The sequence below is a fragment of the Macrobrachium nipponense genome, chromosome 18 (genome assembly GCF_015104395.2).
Source record: "Macrobrachium nipponense isolate FS-2020 chromosome 18, ASM1510439v2, whole genome shotgun sequence".
NCBI lineage: Eukaryota > Metazoa > Arthropoda > Malacostraca > Decapoda > Palaemonidae > Macrobrachium > Macrobrachium nipponense.
The window spans coordinates 82,673,020-82,697,289 of NC_087211.1; the positions used below are offsets into that span (position 1 = coordinate 82,673,020).

At 37.9% G+C, this 24,270-nt stretch overlaps 1 protein-coding gene across 3 annotated transcripts; it reads right to left on the bottom strand.

The window, feature by feature from the left end:
* Positions 1-6: 6 nt before the first annotated feature.
* Positions 7-24,055, bottom strand: LOC135197287 (vascular endothelial growth factor receptor kdr-like). 3 transcript variants are annotated; one of them, XM_064224418.1, is made up of 21 exons: positions 23,438-24,053; positions 23,038-23,186; positions 22,458-22,566; positions 21,826-21,969; positions 20,851-21,048; positions 20,151-20,347; positions 13,028-13,196; positions 12,232-12,444; positions 11,997-12,122; positions 11,589-11,728; positions 11,368-11,472; positions 10,676-10,828; positions 9,793-9,946; positions 9,414-9,641; positions 8,852-8,993; positions 7,596-7,756; positions 6,975-7,126; positions 4,193-4,318; positions 3,793-4,007; positions 2,963-3,068; positions 7-1,704 (listed from the first exon to the last, which is right to left on the bottom strand). In XM_064224418.1, the coding sequence occupies exons 1-21, from the start codon at positions 23,868-23,870 to the stop codon at positions 1,396-1,398; spliced, it is 3,729 nt and encodes a 1,242-aa protein (XP_064080488.1). In that variant the 5' UTR covers positions 23,871-24,053; the 3' UTR covers positions 7-1,395. The 3 variants fall into 3 exon arrangements, 2 of the variants coding, with proteins under 2 accessions (XP_064080488.1, XP_064080489.1); XR_010310587.1 differs by having other exon boundaries at positions 1,690-1,704; positions 3,787-4,007; positions 23,438-24,055; XM_064224419.1 differs by lacking the exon at positions 3,793-4,007 and having other exon boundaries at positions 1,544-1,704; positions 23,438-24,055.
* Positions 24,056-24,270: the final 215 nt, after the last annotated feature.

The window sequence follows — 24,270 nt, forward strand, 5'->3', positions numbered from 1 at the left end:
AACCAGCCCCTGTTTCACGGGCAGAACCAGCTCCGTTTCAGGGAATCCCTTCTCACCCCCACCCCCTACAGAGGGAGAGGGCAAGGTAGGATGAAACCCCATTATAAACCATCTTAGGGGTCCCCACTATAATCCTGTCAAGTTTCATGCCCATCGTGATTGAAGGACAGACGGACGGACAGACAGACATAACGCTCATTATAGTAAGATATTCATTTTATTATTATTATATTCATTAGCATATACATCACCATAATCATCACCAACTTCGTCATCATCTGTGTCTCCCATTCAAAAAGGGAGCAAATACTATAAGAAAGCATATTTTGCAACTCAGGCTACTATTTAGCTCTTAAACTTGACTAAGGCAGAGAAAGCCTATAACCAAGGCCCCCCTCCCCCCCCAAGCTAAAATTGGGAAGTGGATATATTAGTAAGATGACACAAAGAGAAGAGATGGGACAGGAATGATTTGCTTTGTACTCTGAGTATTTTGCAGATTCAATTTGTACTTGCATTATGGACATATCAATTATCATTATTATTAAAATAGTTTAACCAGACCAATTATAACCCCTGTACGCGCGGATTCACGATTAGAGGACTCGCACATTTTTTTAACGACCATATATACCCATTATTCGCGGAAAACTCGCGTATTCGCAGTATTTTTCACTGAGAAATACTTACAAATTACTGTATTTTCACATCATTTTCGTGACTAAATGCACTTTTTGTGATAAAACTATTAAAATATTCAGGCATAAGCATTTTTTAAAGTTTGTGTGTGTGTGTTTTAACTATCAAAATAGGTAGTTCTAAGCATTTTTAAGTGGTTTCATGTATTTGCGGATTTTAGCTTTTCGGCAGGGGGTCTGGTGTACCCATCCCCCGCGAATACAGGGGGTTTACTGATAGACACATCAAATCATATCTAGCAAGGGCACAGACATAACCACTCACTCAGTATTTAATCAAAGCCCTACTTGTAAAAAAGTTGTGCTTAATATAAACAATGGGACATCATCTGAATACTGGAGAGCCCAGTCTAAACACTGGGATGCTATCTGGACATCATCAAAACAATATGAAGGCACTGGAAGTTGTTTTTTAAGATTTAGACATTTTGGATTATTTTTCAAAAATTAGGGGACACTAAGGTGAACACTAGACACAATCACACTGGGACATTTTCAAAAGATAAAAGATATATTGTAACATTTCCCTAAACATTTGAAGCACAACGGATCATTTTCTAAAGCATTAGACACTGGGGACATTTTTTGGAACATTAGATAATTTTGGACACTTGAACATTAGTGATCCCCCGAGATAATTCATTAAACATCATAGGCACACAGGGACGCTTTCTGAAACATGAAAGACAACCTGAGATTATTTTTCTGGAACATCAGGGATACACTTAGATGCAGTACACAAGCTCATTCGCAGGTACCCGTCGGAATTGATTGCAATATCTCTTCTGCAGTGGGAACCAGAGCTTGCTTCACTGGGAGAAGTGACCATGACTGTGGGAGATTTATCTGTTTCCCAGGCTCTCAGGGAGTCACTGAACTCTGGGGAGACTTGCAGATCTTCAGGACCCTGGGGGTTCGTCAGAGTTTCGTAATTTGGCTTCTGGAGGGAAGCCAAGAAGGTGCTCATCGTCTGCATGTCATACGGCTTGTTAATGGAGTCGAAGTGCTGCAAAGAAGGAAGTGCATTAACTTTAACGTCTGACTTTCTGTTTGCATTCACTCACAGTGCCAACAAGTGTCTATTATAATGCATAAACTTTTTTTTCATATATTAGAACAACAAAATGTAAAGGAAATGGGTCTCCTGTTAATAATACTGTTTGCTAGAGAATGGCAACTTAGCAAGGTATTGCAGCAATGTTTTGTATCAGGCGAAACCGAAATTCTCCTGACAGAAAGCAGTTCTGTTTGATCGACACATCCACGTAAATGGGCTAGGGAAAATGTCAAGCGACAGTACGAACTCTAATTTCACAAGAATCAGAGTGAAGCAATAACAAATTGCCCAGGTTACTGATGCTGATTCAGGAAAGATAATCTACTCGATCAGAAGGCAGCCGTCTTTTGTCTGTGGCTTGAAGACAGAATCTTTAGTCCCATGAAAGCTTCTTAACACATAATTTCTAAAGTAATTGGAGCCTTCAAACGAAGATATAATTTATCTTCAAAAGACGAATTGACTGACGTCCACCTGACATTTTCTCTAGTATCAAGGAACTGTCAAGAAGGGGAGTGGTACCATCAGTGTACCTTACGCGGTGTACCGCAGGCATTACTTAAGGTGCACTTCTGCAACCCTTCGGCCCCTAGCTGCAACCCCTTTCATTCCTTGTACTGTACCATCTTACTTCCTACCGCCTCATAACAACTGTTTCGTGGTGCAACTGCCAAAGGGTTTCCTCCTGTTACACCTTTAGTAAAACCACTTTACTCTCAATTTCCCTCCAGAAGTTGAATGAACTCATCACAGGTCCCAGCGCTTGGCCTTTGACCTAAGGTTCATACAGTGGTCCTCTCGTATTCACGGGGGATGCATACCAGATCCCCCACCGCCAATAGCTAGAACCCGCAAATAGTTGGAACCCGAATAAAAACGATTAAATGGGCCTATTTTGTTAGTTAAAACTCAAGAAAAACCCACTAAATATTTTTATACCTGTTTTTCTAATAGTATTATCATAAAAAGTGCATTTTATGATGAAATTGATTAAAAAAACAGGAATTTGTGGATATTTCTCATAGAAAAATACTGTGAATACGCAAATTTCCCACGAATAATGGGTAGATATGGTCCATAGAGAAATCAGCAAATGAGTGAGTCCGCGAATCTGGAGAACGCAAATACAGGGGGTGGGGGGCCCACTGTATGCCATTCCACTGACTGATCATTTTTAGGGCTATGAAATGCAGAAATTAATAATTACCTCGGCTTGTCTTACACAGAGCAAAGGCCTCATCTCGTTTAGCAGAGCTGTGAAGGAAGGTCTTTCCATGGGTCTCCTCTGCCAACACTTCAGCATCATTCTGTATCTGGAAGGGCACGAGACATCAGTGGCGGGGTTGGGGGTAGGGGAGCCGAGCAGGCCATGACCTAGGTCCCTGCACCTTAGTAAAAGAATGAATAATATTCAAAACATATAAACATTAATTAACTAAATAATAATAATAATAATCTAAAGGTGCTCCATTATAGAATAAATCCAGGAAACCAACCGCCCAGCTGTTAGGGCCCTCTTTGCTTGCCCATAAATTTGATGGGCCCCTAAGGTCACCGGCCTAGGGCCCCACACCCCCCAAATCCTCCCCTGCGAGACATTGCTAGACTGAAAAGAGACTCCTACATGGAAATTAGCTCTGTTTGATATGCATTTCCAAGGAAGGGACTAGTTGTGTAAATTCTCTGTCCGTAGAAGGATGAAAACTGTTTACCCCAGTTCTGTAAGTTTCTTACAATAGAAAACTAGCTCTTGAAACACCACGTCATTCTAGGACAAACCTTATAACTAATAATGTCAAACATTCCCTTTTTCTCGTATTAAAGAGACCTCACAAAATCCCAGGATACTCACGACAAACACAAGATTAACGAACAGTGTAAAAGAAAGAAGAAGAAGAAGAAGAAGAAGAAGAAGAAGAAGAAGAAGAAGAAGAAGAAGAAGAAGGAGGTAGGAGGAGGAAGGAGGAGGAGGAGGAGGAGGAGGAGGAGAGGAGGAGGAGGAGGAGGAAGGAAAGAAGTAAGTTTTCAAACCCTCACACTTCCTCTTGGGTGTATCTTGGACATGGCAGTCTGTAGCCGTCTTCGATCATCCGAACGAAACCTTCGTCAATGTTCATGTCACAGTAAGGAACGTTCCCTAGACTGAAGATCTCCCACAGGACGACGCCGTACGCCCACACGTCGCTCTGGATGGAGCGCACGCCCTCCCTGAGGTACTCTGGGGACATCCACTTCACGGGCATGGGGCATTTCTGCGGGTTATTAGGAAAAACAGGGATGTGGGAAAGATGACTTTAGGGGATTTGAAATCATAGGTCTACACTTGAGAAACAGAACCAATTTGAACGGCTGTAAATTAGCCTCAAATCATATTCTGTTGGTCAGGACACCTATCTATTTATGTATTTCTCTATCTATCTATCTAACAAATCATTACCGGTGACTTGCTACTCTTCTTGTAGTTCCCGTGGTTAACATCTTTGGCGAATCCGAAGTCGCTGATCTTGACAACATAGTTCTCGTCAAGGAGGATATTCCGAGCAGCAAGATCGCCATGAACAATCTGGAAATAGGCGCTTGGATTAATCATTTTACATAGTCAGTGATTCTGCTCTCTTAAACCCTTAAACGCCGACTGGACCGTATTTTTACGTCGACCATTTTTTGTCCTCTCGGGGTGCCGACTGGAACTATTTTATTTTTTACGTCGACCTACAAAAGTTTTTTTAAAAATTCGCGGAAAAAATACTTTTAAGGCCTAACCAGCCGAAAACTCTTGATCACGCGCCTTGGGGGATGCTGGAGTTCACGGATCAAGGTGTTGTTTTGTTTTTTTACATCGTTACGCAGGTCGCGCAAGCGCGAATTTCTTTCTTGCCGCACTAAAAAGTATCTGTACACATCTCTGAAATTATTTCGTCACTTTGACATAATTTTTGTACCATTTTAAATTAGCGTTACATAGAGTATTATATATGAAAATGTGCGCATTTTATGTAGAATACAACAAAAAAATACTCATGATTGTAGCTTTTATCAGTTTAAGATATTTTCATATAAATAACGATAAGTGCCAAAATTTCAACCTTTTTTTTCTTCGGTCAAACTTTGACTCTACCGAAATGGTCGAAAAACGCAATTGTAAGCTAAAACTCTTATATTTTGTAATATTCAATCATTTAAATTAATTTTGCAACTAATTGGAAGTGTCTAGCACAATATTTCGATTTATGGTGAATTTATGAAAAAACTTTTCCTTACGTCCGCGCGGTAACTCTTCCGAAATAATCATACATGCGATGTGTAATGTTTGCACCATTTTAAATTAGCGTTACATAAAGTTTTATATATGAAAATGTGCGAAATTTCATGCACAATACAACTAAAAACAACCCATGGTTGTAGCTTTTATCAATTTTGAAATATTTCCATATAAAAAATGATAAGTGACAAATTTTCAACCTTCGGTCAATTTTGACTCTACCGAAATGGTCGAAAAAACGCAATTGTAAGCTAAACCGCTTATATTCTAGTAATATTCAAGCATTACCTTCATTTTGCAACAAATTGGAAGTCTCTAGCACAATATTTCGATTTATGGTGAATTTATGAAAAAAATAACATTTTCTTTACGTCCGCGCGGTAACTCTTCCGAAAAAATCATACGTGCGATTGTGGTAATGTTTGCACCATTTTAAATTAGCCGTTACATAACGTTTTATATATGAAAATGTGCGCAATTTCATGTATAATACAACAATAAATAGTTGAAGGTTGTAGCTATTCTCATTTTCAAAATATTTGCATATAAATCACGATAAATAGAAAAAAAACCACGTTCGGTCAAATTTGACTCTACCGAAATGGTCGAAAAAAACGCAATTGTAAGATAAAACTCTTACAGTCTAGTAATATTCAGTCATTTATCTTCATCGTGAAACAAATTCGAAGTCTCTAGCACAATATTTAAATTTATGGTGAATTTTTAAAAAAAACTTTCTTCCTCCGCGCGCGGATTCTCCGCCACAAATCTCCGAAATGCGTAAGTCCCATTCTCGGAATATTTGCTCCGTTTCATATTAGGTATTTCATAGAGTTTATATATGAAAATGTGCGCAATTTCATGTAGAATAAAAACGAAAAAATATTTGAAGTTGTAGCTTTTCTTATTTCCGAAATAATTGCATATAAAAAAAAAATATATAAAAAATTCGACATTCGGTCAACTTTAGCTCGTCAGATATGGTCGAAAACTGCATTTGTAAGCTAATATTCTTACAGTATAGTAATATCCAATCATTTGTCTTCATTCTGAAACATATTGGAAGTCTCTAGGACAATATTTAGATTTATGGTGAATTTTTGAAAAAAATATGTGTTTACGTAAGCGCGTTACGAATTCATGCATTATTTTGTGATAATATTTTCTCTGTGTTGCTTTATCGTTTTACAATGGTTATATATCAAAATGATTGCAATTTAGTGCACATTACAACTAAAAAAAAAGAAACTTGTTACCTTCAACCGTTTTGCGCACAGCGCGATTTGAATACAATTATATATGAAACTTTCGTTTTTTTGCGCTATCATATATCGCATTATTTTATATATGATAATTGATAATTTTTTTCATTTCTGATGGTAGCATACTAAACTTCAAGCAATGACAAAAGAAGGAGCCAAAAATGAACTCTTAATCTTGAAAACTAAGCGCGCTGTGATTTTTTGAAAAAAATATTTTTTCGCTTACGCGCTCACTCTCAAACCCCTCCGGCATACGGGGGTCATTTTTTTATTTACCGCTCCGGCGTTTAAGGGTTAAGTAATGTTTCTCCGTCTCCTGGTCTCTGTCGACTGATGGTTCTGAGTAGCGTGCTAGATACTAGAACGAGAATGATTTCAGTGGGAAACCAATGGAAACAGGTATATTCCAGACAGACAGACAGACAGACATTCAGGCAATGTGAATACACAGTAAAACATGAATGTCACGAAACGAGTTAATCTAATTCATGAGCAGTTTTCTTTGATGGTAATCAAATCATGACCAAAAGGAAGCGGGTACTGTAAATCCTATGCAAACAGACATTTTGGTTTGAGGGGACATTCCCATTCATAGAAAAAAACCGGCAAAACCTAGTTAACAAATGAATAACCCAATGTAAAAAAAGGAAATACTGAAGTCATGATTGTTTTTGATGATCAAAACTTTTCCATACCTTTCTCGTGGAGAGATACTCCATCCCTTTGGCGGCCTGGTATGACCACACGATGAGGTCGTTGGGGAAGATCTGCTGTTTCTCGGAGGCCATGTCTGAGTAAACTGAAGGAGCTGGTGTCACACAGCAGGCAGTGTCCTTCGTAGATGCGACTGGTGCAAAGACCACAAATAAAAATTAACAATTAGTCTTTTATTCAAGGTCTTCCTTCCTGAGTCTCCTGTTCAGGAAATTGACAGCGAGGGTTAAGAAGAGCTGAGAGAAGAAAACATCACTAATTAATAGTATCAGTTTAGTGTTTTAAAGATAAGGAACGGACGAGAAATAAATGAGTACCAGAGCCTGAAAGACCGAGGGGAATTCACCTTTTGTAAGCGTTCCTCTAGATCATTGGAAATGGAATATAAAGTTTTGCTGAAGATCTTATTAAAGAACGACCAGTTCTCGCCAACTTAAAGATAAACAAAAGATGGTGTTACTGCCCGACAATCTTATCGTCGAGGAACCAGTTCTCAATGACAGAGTTGAAAATAAACACAACAGTGGATTTAAAAGCGAATAAAAGATGCCGTTGTTGGCTAAAGATCTAATCAAAGAGACCTTTTCTACACGAATACTCACGGAGGCTGGAGTAGGACATGAACTGATAGGCCGGGTTCTCGACTCTGAGGAGGGGCGAAGGTGGAGTAAAAGGCCCACCACTCTTTGTCACGTCATCTCTGCTAGTGCCGAATCCGCAATGGGTCTTGGAGTGTGTCCCTGTAGACAATGTTTCAGGATCGCTGAGGAGAAATAAAAAATAAATGAGGAATTTTGCATTTAGCTTCATAAGAGTATATTCTTCAGTACTCTGGAATGGAGTGGATATATGCAGTACCTGATGTACTGATGGGAGTTGGCAAGAAGAGCAAATAAAAGGAATAAAAAAGACGAAAAGAGAAGATATATACCGCAGTGGACTCTCCTATTCGCGGGATGCGTACCAGAACCCCACTGCCATACCCACGAATAGCTAGAATGCCATACGCATATACTTTTCCAGAGAGAGAGAGAGAGAGAGAGAGAGAGAGAGAGAGAGAGAGAGAGAGGGCTGAACTAAGTATCAATTTGTCTATCTAGCCATTTCTCATTCTACCCTTTGGCAGAGAGAAAGAGAGATAAATAAAAAAAGAAGTACAGATAACCTGATCAGGTGTTGGCAACAATTTTGAGCCAGCAGTCACTTTCTGTCAAGTAATGTGACATGTTTGACAGACCCACCTTCGCAGGCTGTAAGACAAAAGATGGGGGTGAATTCTATTCTTTCATGTTTTAATATAATTCACTATAGAAATGCATACATACTGAAATAGATGTATTGTTATTATTATTAGTAGTAGTATTACCTAATATGCATTGGGTAATCATTTATTCATCATACAAAACAGAGAGAGAGAGAGAGAGAGAGAGAGAGAGAGAGAGAGAGAGGAGAGAGAGAGAGAGAGAATTATTATTTTTATTTAATGTTATCATTTAATGATGTTAAACTAAATAGTATTTGAGAATTATTAAATCCTTTTTTATCATAAAAATGTATTTAGTCATGAAAATAACATCGAAATACTCTAATGAATGAACATTTATCGGCGAAACAGTCTGCAAATTGCTGAATTTTCCACGAATAACCTATAAATACTAGGCTCGACAAAAAAATCAGCGAATAGGAGAGTCTATTAATCTTGAGACAGCGAATACGGGGGGGACTCTATGACTTCAAAACAACATAAAATGATTGGCATACAATTCAATAATTGCATCTAATTGATCGAAAAAAGGGAAAATTAGGAAAAGACAAAATCGATTAGCTGTGAATAAAAGGCGCTCAAGCAAACACTCACTTCTCTGAGGTCAACTCCGTCTGGTTGTCAGACCTGAAGGAGAGGGGAGTGCCCCCGTCCGGAACGAAGTTCTTCTTGTGTCGGGTCAGGTACTCCTGCAGGTTGCCATGCTTGCAGTAATCAACTAGGACAAGGAAGTCGCCTGAAGTTTAGAAATATATAAGTGTGTATACAATTGTAATAGCTACAATGCCCTCTTAACTTGTCGAATTTTTTTGCGCTTTACCGATACACTTGTCACTACAAAGCCTTGAGATCCAAGTGAAAGAAATATGAAGCAATTGTGTTATGTCTGGTAGTGGGAAACAAACCTTTGTCCCATTAACACTTGGATCTAAAAAAGGCTTCGTGGTGACACACGTATTCTAAAAGAACAATATCTCATAACGTCCTGCTAAAACATCAACTGTATTAGAAAAACATGGCACTAAAAGAATCCTAATTACAAAAATACAGTCCACAAACATACAGGAAGCGAGAGAGAGAGAGAGAGAGAGAGAGAGAGGAGAGAGAGAGAGAGAGAGAGAGTGGGTACAGTGTGGGCTCTTCATAAACAACCAACCATCTATAGCGATGCTAGAAGAACAGACTCCGAGGAGGTTGACGATGTTGGCATGCTTTCCGATGTGAATCATGATCTTCGCCTCCGACTTCAGACCTTTCATGTGCAAAGGGTCAAACTTCGACTTGACCATCTTCACGGCCACGGTCGTCTGTTCCTCGTGCGGGAGGAGGTAGTTCACCTTCGCTTTGAACACCTGCCCAAACTCTCCCTCGCCCAGGAGTTTCTCTGCAGAAGAGAGTTGTCAGGGTTAGGTAGCTACACTGGTCACTTATGAGACTCTAGTTCTCAGCCTTCTCGTAAGATTGAAGCGTTAAAAGACCTTAACCTAACCTAAACATCTTGAGTTGGTCTGATTGCGTTCAAACGCCAAACGTACCAAAGACGACCCGAGACCTGGAGATCTCGAAGCACATATCATAGGGGAGGAGCTCCGCTTGCTGCACCAGCTCCAGTGACGGATTGAGATATTCGGGAGCTCCTTTCCTGAACAATTCCAGCTCCGTCTTCTTCAACAGAGAGTGTTGTTGGCACTGTAAGCCAAGAATAAAAAAAAATACTTTATTTAATGCTAGAATAAAATGTAACTCTGTAACATCTACGTAACTTCAGTGTTAATGTTTTAAGATTGGTTATTCAGAGGTAAAGATTGATAAGTTGGAGGTACAGTGGACCCCCCATATTCGCGTTCTCGGAATTCGACGATTCACACATTCGCGGATTTTTTCTATGGATCATATCTACCGATTATTTGCGGGAAATTTGCATACTTATGGTATTTTTCTATGAGATATATCAGTAAATTCCTGCTGTTTTTTTTAATTCTTATCAATTTCATCATAAAATTCACTCTTTGTGATAAAATTATTTTAAAAAAGGTCTAAGTATTATTAGTGGGGTTTTCTTGCGCTTTAACTAACAGAATAGGCAGTTTCAAGCATTTTTATGGGGGTTTCAACTATTCGCGGATTCTAGCTATGGGGGGGGGGTGGTTAGGGGGCTGTCTGGCACACATCCACGTGAATACGGGGGAACAACACTGTACATATGATGGGAACCACTTTAGATAGAACCATTCCTTTATATAAGTATTTATCTAAGTAAGTTTTGTGTGATTTGCCTCATATATTTCTAATGATTGCTCTCTCTTTCTCTCGAAGTATATGTTGGTTTTGCTTAAAAACACACAGCAGAGAGAGAGAGAGAGAGAGAGAGAGAGAGAGAGAGAGAGAGAGAGAGAGAGAGAGAGAGAGAGTAGTCACCTTGGCCTTGGCGGCGTAAAGAACGCATCCAACGAAGGCGATGACGATGCAGGCGACACCGACGATTAAAATGATCAGGTAGTAGAAATGGCGGCCATTGCTATGAGGGAAGATGGTCACTTCGTCGTGCTTCCAGCCTGCTCTGTTAGAGACCTAGGGAGAGAGAGAGAGAGAGATATGAATGTTACTCCTATAAGAGATATGAAATAAAGAACTTTTTTTTTCTGTGTCAGATTCACAACACTGCGTCTAGAGTTCAGCGGATATGGCGAAAGTCGAAGTGAACGTACATTCAAAAAGAGAGAAAAAAAGAAAAATTTACAGATATTTTTCAGATATTCCAAATTGTATATTGTGCAATTACAACAAACTGGATGATAACTAAAAAAAGTGGACCGATCTCCCAATATTTACATACGATAAAAGATCCAATTACAAAGGTCTAACGTATAGTACGCATCAAATATCACACGCTACGTGAGAGTAATCATGTAGGTCTAACTGTCATATGGCTGTATGTAAATTATATTAATATACGGAAAGTGTTTACAATATGTACATATAGTACTATAAGGTCTCAAGTGTGAGATTCATATAGATATATATGAAATGTGCGCATAAAAATCAGGAATTAAGGAAGAAGAGGAAAAATAAAGCAGACATAAGATGAAAAAGGCACAAGTGGAACATACGTTACACTTATAGACGCCCGAATCCCCTTCGAAGAGACCGTTGATCCTAAGAGTGTCTCCGACAACCTGGATGTGATCGTTACTCTTCTCCAGAGGGGCGCCGTCCTGAAAACCAAACGATTTAGTTTGTGTTGATTCTCAGTATATATACAGTTACACATCTATATATATAGAAAAAGGACCTCTTTTATCTGTCCTCCATCAGGTGTCACGTGATGTACCTTCGTCCAGGTCACGACGGGGTTAGGCGAACCACGCCCTCTGCAGGAGAAGTTCATCTTGGTCCTGGGGGTCAGTTTCTCCAGCTCGCGGACTACTTCTTCGAACGGTTTATGGTCTACGAGTTCTGGTGCCACGGGCTCTGGATGATGTAAGAAACATATGAATGTACGAATAAATTTATCAGGGGAATGACTTGTTTGCAACAATATAAACAAACTAAGCCTTAAGACGAGTAGTACTAGGAATGGAAATTGCATTTACCATGTAGGCCTATGTTTAGCTACAGTTGCAATATATTGACACCATGCACCACAAAACAGATATAAAAATGAGTCAGAAACAAACAAAAGAGACAAAAATGAGTGCTGGCATAATGCCAGGTCAATCTGGCAACATCGATAACGTACCTCTGACGATGATTTCTTTGGCTAAAGACCCACACCTGAATGAGGAGCCGTTGTAACGCATGAGGTCTTGATCAAGCTTCCATTTCAGGACTATGGCATATTCCTCCTCTTCTTTCATGATGTTCTCTGGAACCGAGGTATTGGAATGGAATGGAATGGAATATATATGAAATTTAGTTTGTATACTTATTATCAACTGCTAATTTTGTCCTAAATCAACACAAAAGATAAATACCGCATTCACCGCAGAAGTCCTGAGGAAAACGCCACAGAAAGTCGTCATCCTCTATGTCCGCCATCTTGTTCTTCCTGCACCTCACTGTGACGTCATCTCCGGTTATAAGTTCGTCGAGTGAAGAAGAAGAAGAGTTTCTAGAACAATATGGCTCATCATATTCCTTCATCTTGATCTCCGTCTCAATTACTATTGGCAGATTCTGTCCATCATCTGTAAAGAAAGCATATACACCTAAACTCACAAACTAGGGCTGAAGGTCTATATGCTCATTATTGTCCCACTTTTCATAAACTGTCAAAGACAACAATATAACTTTTCTCCAGAAAAGTTCAAATGCTCATCACGTCGTCTATTCATATCTCAGGTTTTTCTTCTCTTCTCTCTCTCTCGTCAGTTTGTTCCAATTGTACGTCTGCTATAGCTGTAGATTCACATCAACCGTGCATCTGATGTCTAGGCCAGTCCGTTACGATGCTCCTGATTGGCTGTTGATGAGCCAATCGCAGGGCTGGGAACTCTCCTCAGTCTCTCTCGAGAGTTCACATAGGCAGGGTATAAGTATGTTCCACCCCTCATGAGAGATTACTTTTGAAAGACATATCCCTCAGGAGAAGTAGAACATGCGTCCTATCTATGTGAACTCTCTCGGGAGAGACTGGGGAGAGTTTCCAGCCCTGTGACTGGCTTATCAACAGCCAATCAGGAGCGTCGTTGATGTGAATCTACTATAGTCCATTCGTCTCACCGAGTTCCTCGTTCGTCTCCTCATGAGCGGCTGTCGGCAGCTGCTTACCTGATACGGCCAAGGGCACCCTCCTGCTGGGAAACCTGCCGCCACTGTCGTCCTGGGCCACACACAGGTAAATGCCCAGGGCATGGGCACTGCCTCGCCAAACCCGGACCTTCTCCGCCTTAAGGGTTTCCAGCTCGGTGGAGTGACTATCCAGGAGTTTCGGCTGATTCTGGAAGGTTGATAAGAGTTGGATGCGATAAGAGAGTAATTGAGATTAAAAAGCGAAATAAAAGAGAGAAATGGGAGAGAACAGGAGTACAAAAAGGAGAGTAAATGAGAGAAATTAAAGATAAATAAAAAGAGAGAAATTGAGAGAAAGAGAAGTAAAAAGGAGAGTAATTGAGAGAAAGAGAAATAAAAGGGAGAGAAATTGAGAGAAAGAGAAATAAAAGAGAGAGAAATTGAGAAATAACGAAATAAAAATAAATAAAAGGGAGAGAAATTGTAGAGAAAGAGAAATAAAGAGTGAGAGAAAATTGGAGAAACGAAAGATAAATAAAAGGGAGAGACATTGAGAGAAAAGATAAATAAAAGGGAGAGAAAATTGAGAGAAAGAGAATAAAGAGAGAAAACCAGAAATGAGAGAAATTAAAATAAAATGGAGAGAAATTGAGAGAAAAAAAAAAAAAAAGAGAAAATAAAAGGGAGAGAAATTGAGAGAAAGAGAAATAAAAGGGAGAGAAATTGAGAGAAAGAGAAATAAAAGGGAGGAGTGAAATTGAGAGAAAGAGAAAATAAAACAAGAGAAGGGGGGGAAATTGGGGGGGGGGGGAGGGTACAAAAAATAGAGAAATAAAAGGGAAGAGAAAATTGAAAAGGGAGCTAAAAATTAAGAGAAATAAAAGGACGGAAAGAGTAAAAATTGAAAGGAGGAAAAAGAAAATTTAAAAGCGGAAAGAAAGAAATTGAAAGAAAAGAAAGAGAAATAAAAGGGAAATGAGAAGAAATTGAAAGAAAACAAAAGGAGAGAGCAAATTGAGAGAAAGAAGAAATAAAAGGGAAACAAAAGAAATTGGAGAGATAAAGAGGAATAAAAAAGACGAGAGAATTGTGAGGCCCAAGAAAGAAAACAAAAAGAGAGAGTAATTAGAGGGAGAAAGAGAAATAAAAGAGAGAGTAATTGAGAGAAAGAAAAGAGAAATTAAAAGCGGAAAGAGAAAAGATAATTGAGAGAAAGGAAAAAAGAAAGAAGAGATGGAGAGAAATTGAGACCGAAAAGAGAAATAAAAGGGAGAGAAACTTGGAGATAGATAAGAGAAATAAAAGCCCCAACCAAAAACGGGAGAGGAAAATTGAGAGTAAAGAGAAATAAAAGGGAAAAGGACGAAATTGATTGGAGGAAGAGAAAATACAAAGGGAGAGAAATGAGAGCGCGAAAGAGAAACAAAAGAGAGAAGTTAATTGAAGAGAAAGAGAAACAAAACGGAGAGAGAAAGTGAGAGAAAGTAATTGAACGAAAAAGGAAAGAGAATAAAAGAGAGAAAAATTGAGGAGAAAGAGAAATAAAAGAAGAGAGAAGAAATTGAGACGTAAAGAGAAAATAAAAGGGCAGAGCAAAATTGAGAGGCAAGCAGAAATAAAAAGGGAGAGTAATTGAGAAGAAAAAAGAAAAAAAGGGAAATAAATAGACAGAAATTGAGTAATTGAAAGAGGAAAGAAAAGGAAAAAAAGGAGACAAATTGAAGAGGAAAGTTAAAAGGGAAATAAAAAGGCGCGAGGAAAATTGAGAGACAAAGAGAAATAAAACGAGAGAAATTGAGAAAGAGAATAAAAGAGAATTGAGAGAACGAAATAAAAGAGATAATTGAGAGAAAGAGAAATAAAAGAGAGAAATTGGAGAAAGGAATAAAAGAGAGAGAAATTGAGCGCCAGATAAATAACGGAGAGAGAAATTTGAGAGAAAGAGAGAATAAAAGAGAGATGAGAGAATAGAACTAAAAGGAGAAATTGAGAGAAAGAGAAATAGAGAGAGAAATTGAGAGAAAGAGAAATAAAGAGAGACATTGAGAGAAAGAGAAATAAAGAGAGAGAAATTGAGAGAAAGAGAAATAAAAGAGAGAGAAATTGAGAGAAAGAGAAATAAAAGGGAGAGAAATTGAGAGAAAGAGAAATAAAAGAGGAATTTGAGAGCAAAGCATAAAAGAGAGATCAATTGAGAGAAAGAGAAATAACAAGAAGACTTGAGAGAAGAGAAATCAAAGGAGAGAGAATTGAGAGAAAAGAAATAAAAGAGAGAGAAAATTGAGAGAAGAGAAATAACAGAGATAGAAATTGGCAGAAAGATAATAAAGATAGAATTGAGAGAAAGAGAAATAAAGAGAGAGAAGTTGATGAGAAAGATAAATAAATAAGAGAAATTTGAGAGGAAAGAGCAATAAAGAGAGATGATTGAAGAAAGAGAATAAAGCGGATAAATTGAGAGAAAGAGAAATAAAAGAGAGAAATTGAGAGAAAGAGAAATAAAAGAGAGAGAAATTGAGAGAAAGAGAAATAAAAGAGAGAGTAATTGAGAGAAAGAGAAATAAAAGAGAGAGTAATTGAGAGAAAGAGAAATAAAAGAGAGAAAATTGAGAGAAAGAGAAATAAAAGGAGAGAAATTGAGAGAAAGAGAAATAAAAGGGAGAGAAATTGAGAGAAAGAGAAATAAAAGGGAAGAGAAATTGAGAGAAAGAGAAATAAAAAGGAGAGAAATTGAGAGAAAGAGAAATAAAAGGGAGAGAAACAAATGGAGCAAAAGGAAAGAGGAAATAAAAAGGAGAAAGAAAAGAAAGAAAAGGAAAGAGAAAATTGGGAGAGAAAGAGAGAAATAAAAGCGAGAGAAAATTGAGAGAAAGAGAAATAAAAGCCCCCAAACCCCCCGTGAAAGAAAGAAAAGAGAAATAAAAAAGAGAGAAATTGAGAGAAAGAGAAATAAAAGGGAGAGAAATTGAGAGAAAGAGAAATAAAAAGGGAGAGAAATTGAGAGAAAGAGAAATAAAAGGAGAGAGAAATTGAGAGAAAGAGAAATAAAAAGGAAGAGAAATTGAGAGAAAGAGAAATAAAAGGGAGAGAAATTGAGAGAAAGAGAAATAAAAAGGAGAGAAATTGAGAGAAAGAGAAATAAAAGAGAGAGAAAATGAGGAGGAAAGAAAAAAAAAGGGAGAAAAATGAAAGAGAGAAAAGAAAAAAAAAGGGAGAGAAATTGAGAGAAAGAGAAATAAAAAGGAGAGAAATTGAGAGAAAGAGAAATAAAAGGGAGAGAAATTGAGAGAAAGAGAAATAAAAGAGAGAGAAATTGAGAGAAAGAGAAAAAAAAGGAGGAAATTGAGAGAAAGAGAAATAAAAGAGAGAAATTGAGAGAAAGAGAAATAAAAAGGGAAGAGAAATTGAGAGAAAGAGAAATAAAAGAGAGAGAAATTGAGAGAAAGAGAAATAAAAGAGAGAGAAATTGAGAGAAAGAGAAATAAAAAGGGAGAGAAATTGAGAGAAAGAGAAAATAAAAAAGAGAGAGAAATTGAGAGAAAGAGAAATAAAAGGGAGAGAAATTGAGAGAAAGAGAAATAAAGAGAGAGAAATTGAGAGAAAGAGAAATAAAAGAGAGAAATTGAGAGAAAGAGAAATAAAAGGAAGAGAAATTGAGAGAAAGAGAAATAAAAGGGAGAGAAATTGAGAGAAAGAGAAATAAAAAGGAGAGAAATTGAGAGAAAGAGAAATAAAAGAGAAGAGAAATTGAGAGAAAGAGAAATAAAAGAGAGAAATGAGAGAAGAAAAAACAAAAGAGAGAGAATGAGAGAAAGAGAATAAAAAGGAAGGGAAATTGAGAGCAGAGAATAATAAAAAGAGAGAGAATTGAGAAAAAGAGAAATAAAGAGAGAGAAATTGAGAGAAAGAGAAAATAAAAGAGAGAGAAATTGAGAGAAAGAGAAATAAAAAGAGAGAGAAATTGAGAGAAAGAGAAATAAAAGAGAGAGAAATTGAGAGAAAGAGAAATAAGAGAAATTGAGAGAAAGAGAAATAAAAGAGAGAGAAATTGAGAGAAAGAGAAATAAAAGAAAGAAAAGCGGCAATTGGAGACAAAGAGAAAAAAAAAAAAAAGGGAGAGAAATTGAGAGAAAGAGAAATAAAAGGGAGAGAAATTGAGAGAAAGAGAAATAAAAGAGAGAGAAATTGAGAGAAAGAGAAATAAAAGAGAGAGAAATTGAGAGAAAGAGAAATAAAAGAGAATTGAGAAGAAGAGAAAATTAAAAGGGAAAGAGAAAATGAGAGAAAGAAATAAATGTAAAAATTAAATAGAAATTGAGAGAAAGAGAAATAAAAAGAAGAGAAATTGAGAGAAAGAGAAATAAAAAGGAGAGAAATTGAGAGAAAGAGAAATAAAAAGGAGAGAAAGGAAATGAAAGAGAAAGAAAAACAAAAAGAGAAAAGGAGAAATTGAGAGAAAGAGAAATAAAAAGGAGAGAAATTGAAAAGAAGAAAAGGAAGAAATTCAAAGAGAAAGAGTAAGTTGAGAAAAGGAAAGAGAAATTTAAAAGAAAAGGAGAGAAATTGAGAAAAGAAAGAGAAAATTAAGAAAGAGAAGGTAAAATTGAAGAAAAGGAAAGAGAAATTAAAAGAGAAAGAAAGTAGAAAATGAGAGACGAAATAAAAGGGAGAGAAATTGAGGAAAAAGGAAGAGAAATAAAAAGGAGAAGAGTGAGAGAGAAAGAACAATAGAAAATAAAGACAAATGAAAGGAGAAAGAGAAATAAAAGGGAGAGAAATTGAGAGAAAGAGAAATAAAAGGGAGAGAAATTGAGAGAAAGAGAAATAAAAGGGAGAGAAATTGAGGAGGAAAGAAAATAAATTAGAGAGAAATGAAATGGAAAGAAAAAAAAGGGAAAAGAGATTGAGAAATTAGAACCAAAACTTGGGAAAAGAGAGAAACTGAGAAAAATTGACAGACAGAATAAATGAGAGAAATTGAGGACAAGAGAAATCGAGAGAAAGAGCAAAATTGAGAGAAATTGAGGAAACGATAGATTAAATTGAGGAAAAAATAAATTGAGAGAAAGAGGAATGGAAGAAAAGTGGAATTGAAGGAAAGTGAGAAACTGAGGGAAAGAAAAACTGAAAGAGAAATTGAGGAAAGGAGAGAAAAAAGAGAAATTAAGGAAAAGATAAATTGAAGGACAGTGAGATTGAGGAAAGAAAATTTGAGACAGAGAAACTGAGAGAGAGAGAGAGAGAGACAGACAGACAGACAGACTATCAGATAGAGAGAAATTGGGAGACGGAGAAATTGAGGAAAATATGAATTTGAGAGGGAGAGAGAGGGAGGAAAATTAACTGAGAGAGAGAGAGAGAGAGAGAGAGAGAGAGAGAGAGAGAGAGAGACGCGACTTAAACGGAGAGATTTCTCCAGGAACCGGAAGTGTTAAAGATCTCTGTTGAAATACAAGTCATAACTGCTCCTACTGGAGAACAGAATAGTACTACCGCCCCAAACCACTCTGTCTAAGAGATAAAGAAAGAAAGAAAGAAAATCCCTGGCAGAAGCAGACATCCACACTGGAGAACGATATACTACGTACTCCAGTAGAGGAAGTATTAATGATCTAAAACAGGTTGTCACCGGTTTATATTTTCCCAATTCTTTTCACACCGCTATGTACTACCCAGGGGAGCCAACGGAAGTGTTCTTTATCCTCTGATAACAAGTCTCAAAACATCTGCAAGCGAGGCTCTTTTGTCTTAACGGATATCGACCCATCACGCTTTGCATTACTAACGGTTCTTTGCAGAGTCTATACTCGGGCCCTAGCTGAAATCCTTCCTTTCTTCTATCTTACTGCCCTCAACCAACGCCATCTTAATCTTCTAACAACTCTCATAGTGCAGCCAATGTTGCCAACTATAGGGTAATTGCCCTACGCGTAGGGTGATATGAGCAAAATTTCAAGACAGCAGGGCAATATTTTCAAGTGTAGGGTAATTGTAACAAGGTAGGTTTAGATTAATATGGTTATCAGTTTTCTGTCCTGCGCCTATTTTTTTTTTTTTTTTTTAAGCGCTTCTTACCCTCCAACTTTCAGTAACAGCTGGGGTGCTATAAGAACACAGTGATGACAGGAAGAGGCATAATACAGTACTACAAATCAAATGTCATCGTGTCTTTTATCTTTTCGTCTCTCGAGGATATCCTTACAGATAAGGCAGCTTTGAACCGCTAGAACAGCTGAAACTTCCTCTGCTGACGACAATTATAACTGTCAAAAATGTCAATTAAATGTCACAGTGATGTGATTCGTCATTGCAGTTCCTCAGGAAGCTCTGTTGCACTTGCAAGATAGACTTGGGATGCATATACGTATACAGCTGATATACTGATATACATACATGCATGCCTCTGGAGATACGTGTGTGTGTGCTGGAGTAGAACTGAGTGTTAAATCTACTACTAGGATAGTACTGGTAATCTTCTTAGGCACGAGGATATGGTAATTCAGTTGTATCCCACATAGGAAAATGAAAAAGGCATGTCTCAGAAAATGCCCAACAGTTTCGTCCTCCAATGGACCTCCTCTTCTTGGAGCGTTTATTAAGGAAACGCTCCAAGAAGAGGTCCATCGGAGGACGAAACTATTGGGCATTTTCTGAGACATACCATTTTCATTTTCCTATGTGAAATACAGCTGAATCTACTAGGATATAACACACAATTATACAACACAGTTTTTTGTTACCCTAGGTATTGTGACCCCAAGTCAGAATAAAGATAACGAATAAATATTCTGGTTTTCAACAATCCTAACGTGAGCTGTTATGACTTGAACCATCTGGTTTGCCACGTTTTCTGTCACATTTTCCAAATAAGTCGTATTTCAGCAGAGATTTGTCTCATTATAACAATTGATACCTGATCCTCCTGTATTTTAATATTTTACTTCTATTCTTATTTATCTATTTATCAGATTTTCTAATATCCGATCTCTTAATTTTTCTGCATTCTCCAATACCTCCTGTTACCTCTGTCGAATTATTTCAAATGTGGTGGGCTTGTCCCTTATAAACAAAGGTTCATCTTCCCCAATAATAATAATATAATAATAATAATAATAATAATAATAATAATAATAATAATAATAATAATACAGTCCACAGTTACCTCATCATCCAGGAAACGTTCCGAGGAGCAGTTCTCGAGAGATCCACAAGGGTGAAACTCAAGGGTGAGGTTCGCCACTGGGTGTCCAAGGACCCTGCACTCGAGGAGGAAGTCCTGGTGCTTCTCCAGGATGTCTCCCTGAAGGACCTCGGTGCCGTCTGCAGTCTGGAGGACGAGTGTGACCTCCAGGTCAGGACCTTCCGGTGAGGAGAGAGAAAATGGATCAAACTGGGCGACTTGAATTTAGGCCTAGGTTCTGCTTTTCGTAGCTACTTCAGTCTCTTAAGCCTACTGGAGAAGACTTAGGCCTACTGCTATTTCTGCTTTTGGAAGTTATTTTAGTCTCCTAAGCCTACTGGAGGTCTTAGGCCTACTACTTTTTCTGCTTTTGGTAGCTCTTTTAGTCTCCTAAGCCTACTGGAGAAGCGTTAGGCCTACTGCTTTCGACAACGACTTTAGGAGGTAATGTCTCTTAAGCTTACTGGGGAACTGATAGGCCTAGTACTGCTTTATCTGCTTTTGATGGCTACTGTGTCACTTCCATAATATCTGATGGTAGCTAGTCTCTCTCTCTCTCTCTCTCTCTCTCTCTCTCTCTCTCATAAAAAAAAATAGAAACGGCATTGTGGATAAAAACCAGCTTAATGTGCAAACATAAATGAAGACGCATTACTACTTCACGGAAACTCCGGCAACTCACTTAGGACCTCGAGCTGCCAGGAGACTTCCTCCTCCAGGATCACCTTGCCGTCCCTCCTCACAGCGACTTCGAGGGCGTGGTTCCCAGCGTCGCGTAGCGTGGGTGTCTCGAGCGTCAGGGTCACGTGACCCTGGGCGTAGTCGCAGGCGAACCTGACGTTCGGTCCGGAGTCGCAAGAGAATGTCCCTACTGTAGTTCCTGTTTGGTGGGAATGCCGTTTAGTTTAGCACAAAATAATAATAATAATAATAATAATAATAATAATAATAATAATGATAATAATAATAATAATAAAAGAATAATAATAATAATAATTAATAATAATAATAATAATAATAATAATAATAATAAGATAATAATAATAATAATAATAATAATAATAATAATAATAATAATAATAATAATAATAATAATAATAATAATAATAATAATAATAATAGGGCTACATAGTTCCTGACCTAATCTAGCCTATATCTACACTTATAGCAATCACTCAGAGAGATATGGTACTACATCATATATCATATAGGTAAAAATAATCACCATAAAATGGTAGCTGAACAGTACTGTAGAAAAACAATAAATAAAATGGTAGCTGATAAGTAGAGAAGAAATAATCATAAAATGGTAACTGATAAAGGCAGAAAAAATAATAATTGTATAAAATAATCTTAAAGTGGTAGCTGATGAGGGCAGAAAACATAACAATCATATAAAATAATAATAAAATGGTAGCTGATAAGGGTAGAAAAAGATAATAATCATATAAAATAATCATAAAATGGTAGCTGATAGGTACAGAAGAAATAATCATAAAATGGTAACTGATGAGTTTAGGAAAAAATAATCATATAAATAATCATAAAATGGTAACTCATAAGTACGATGAAATAATCATAAAATGGTAGCTGATAAATACAGAAAAATCAGTCATAGAATAGTACCCGAAAAGTATACAGAACTCTTTAGTACTACCTTCGTGTTTCCAAGTGAAGAAGGCGTCCTTTGGATAAGCCAAGAAGGAGGCGTTCCACTGGACGGGGACTTGGAAGCCATCTCCGTAAGGAATTGTGACGTTCGGCGAAGCCGAAGACAGAGACAGCATGGTCGAATTCGGACCTATTTTTGGGAGGGAGGACAGAAATGAACTAAAAAAAAAAATCCTCTTCAGAAAAAAAAATAACAAGAAAAAATGTAAGCAAAACTCGATCTCATTTAAAATATTTTAACGAGTAATTCCTGGAATTGAATTCCATCAGGGACTAAAAAAAAAAAAAAGAGAAAAAAAGAGGTTGGAATCTTTGGAATTCAACTGCTTCCCGAACTTTTAGAAAGCAAAAAGGAATTGAAGGACGTGAATGGAGTTCATGAATTCGTTTCGAACGCTGACAGGAAGGCAGATTATACCAAATCACTGTAGTAGTTTTCTTTTGTTTAATAGTACAAAATGATCAACTTTCTATTTAATCGGTGCATTTTAAGTGAATAAAGATGGCTAGGGCCTAAATACGTCATGTCTATATATACAGTTTCTCTGGAGAAACTCGGTACGAACTCGTAAGGAGGAGAGAGAAAGCAGTTTTCGGAATTAGGCCTATATACGTTACCTAGCACTACGATACGGACGGAGTCCTTACGAGACTGCCTGTCGCCCAACTGTAGTCTACAGGAATAGTTGCCGCTGAGACTTGCATTAACGAATTTTCCAGACTCCACCTGGAAAAACGACAGGAAATCCAGGTCAGAACTGGTCAACAAACAAAAAAATCAGTCTGTTTTATTCAAAGTATGAGCAAACAGCAGCACAATTTGGTTCGTCAGTTCTACACTCGTGAGCTCAATATTTGGCTGGAATTATTTAACGTATGACGTCATTCAGCAAAGTCTTTATAATGATTAACAAATGAATGAATTGGAGAAGGGCTAGGTTAATGGAGGAGAGAGAGAGAGAGAGAGAGAGAGAGAGAGAGAGAGAGAGAGAGAGAGAGAGAGAGAGAGAGAGAGAGAGCATTTTTTTCCTCGTGCAGACTAATTTGTTTAATCTAGTCACTGCAAGATCAACTGACAATTCTAATCTTTTCCAAGGTTGCTTTCTATAACCTATAATATAGCTAGGCAAAGCTAACAGACAAATATAACAAACTAAAAATACTAAAAAAGAAAGGTAAAAAATAAAACAGTAATTACTTGTTGCAACGGCAAGTCCCAATGAATGTCAGGAATTTTTGATAAATTGTCGCATTTTAAGGTGACTTCACGTCCCTCTTCGATGTAATACAGATCCTGTGATCTCCAGTCCTTCTGCAAGTAGTCGGTGGTCACTAGGATGTTAGGCTCTGAAAATAAGAAAGGAGCAGTAATTTGTCCACTACATAGACCTAAACAACATTTTTCAAATGGACGAGAACCAAATCACATTTACTACGGATAATCAGATATTACTTTTTGGGAATATTCCCTAAGAAATTCCCGCATGGCAATAGTAATGTTTGAGGTAGTATATATGTATCTTTTCCAATGCCTCTCAAGGGAAAACTATTATTATAAGTAGATATATCTGCCAAAATTCAAGCCTTCGAGGCCTCACCTTCCTCCCGAAGGAAATGGTACTCGAGACATTTCAGGAAATACAGCGGTTTGGGGTTCATGTCTTTCGGCTCCAGCCTCTGGTCCAGCAGACCGTACCCGGAACCGTCCTCCAATTTCCTCAGGAAGATGGCTACATTCGAGGCGTTCACGAGGCCGTCGCTGGCGTATTTGGAGACTATGACGGTTTCATCCGCGACGCCCTTCTTCGCCTTGTATCCCACCCTCTTGGAAAACACGTAGTTCGAGCCCTCGGTGTAGCATCCGCCGAATAATATGGCGTCCGAAGCTTCGATGATGACGCTGACGTTCGCCACGCCGAGATGCTTGCTCGTCCAGTCGCACTCCTCCAGGGCGAGGGCGTTCCTCGGGAGTGCGGAGAGACAATAGAGCAAGGGCATCCAGAAAGCGCTCGCGGGAACAGACGCGCCCATTTCGCAGGTCTTTTAAGCACGGCGTGGCGCTAGAGTCTAGAGAAACATTGCCGGTTATATCCCAACACTGACAAGGATACTGGCGACACTGAAAGAAAGAAACGTCGCTCTCTTGTTGCGTTCTCGTCGTCAACGGAAACTGGTCGAGTTGCATCGTCGTATATACACGCATGATTACGCATAATCTTCTGTATATATATATTAACGATATATATACATTAAAGCAATCGCGTCATTAGGTCCGCTAATAATTACGTATAGGCCTAATGGTGTTCCTAATTGAGAGTTCGAGACGGTGTTTTTTTTTTTTTTTCGTCAATTCTTGTTCCTCTTTCATTATTCGTGTTTTTTTTTTTCGTAAACAAACTCAAAACCTCGTAACTGCAACTAAAATGGCCCT

Bases quoted from the DNA above. Each gene is read 5' to 3' on its own strand.
- LOC135197287 (XM_064224418.1), bottom strand. From the start codon at position 23,870: ATGGGCGCGTCTGTTCCCGCGAGCGCTTTCTGGATGCCCTTGCTCTAT. The intron at 4,319-6,974 runs GTATGGAAAAGT...GCCTATTTCCAG, and splicing joins AGTATCTCTCCACGAGAAAG to ATTGTTCATGGCGATCTTGC. The intron at 4,008-4,192 runs GTAATGATTTGT...AATAACCCGCAG, and splicing joins AGAAGAGTAGCAAGTCACCG to AAATGCCCCATGCCCGTGAA.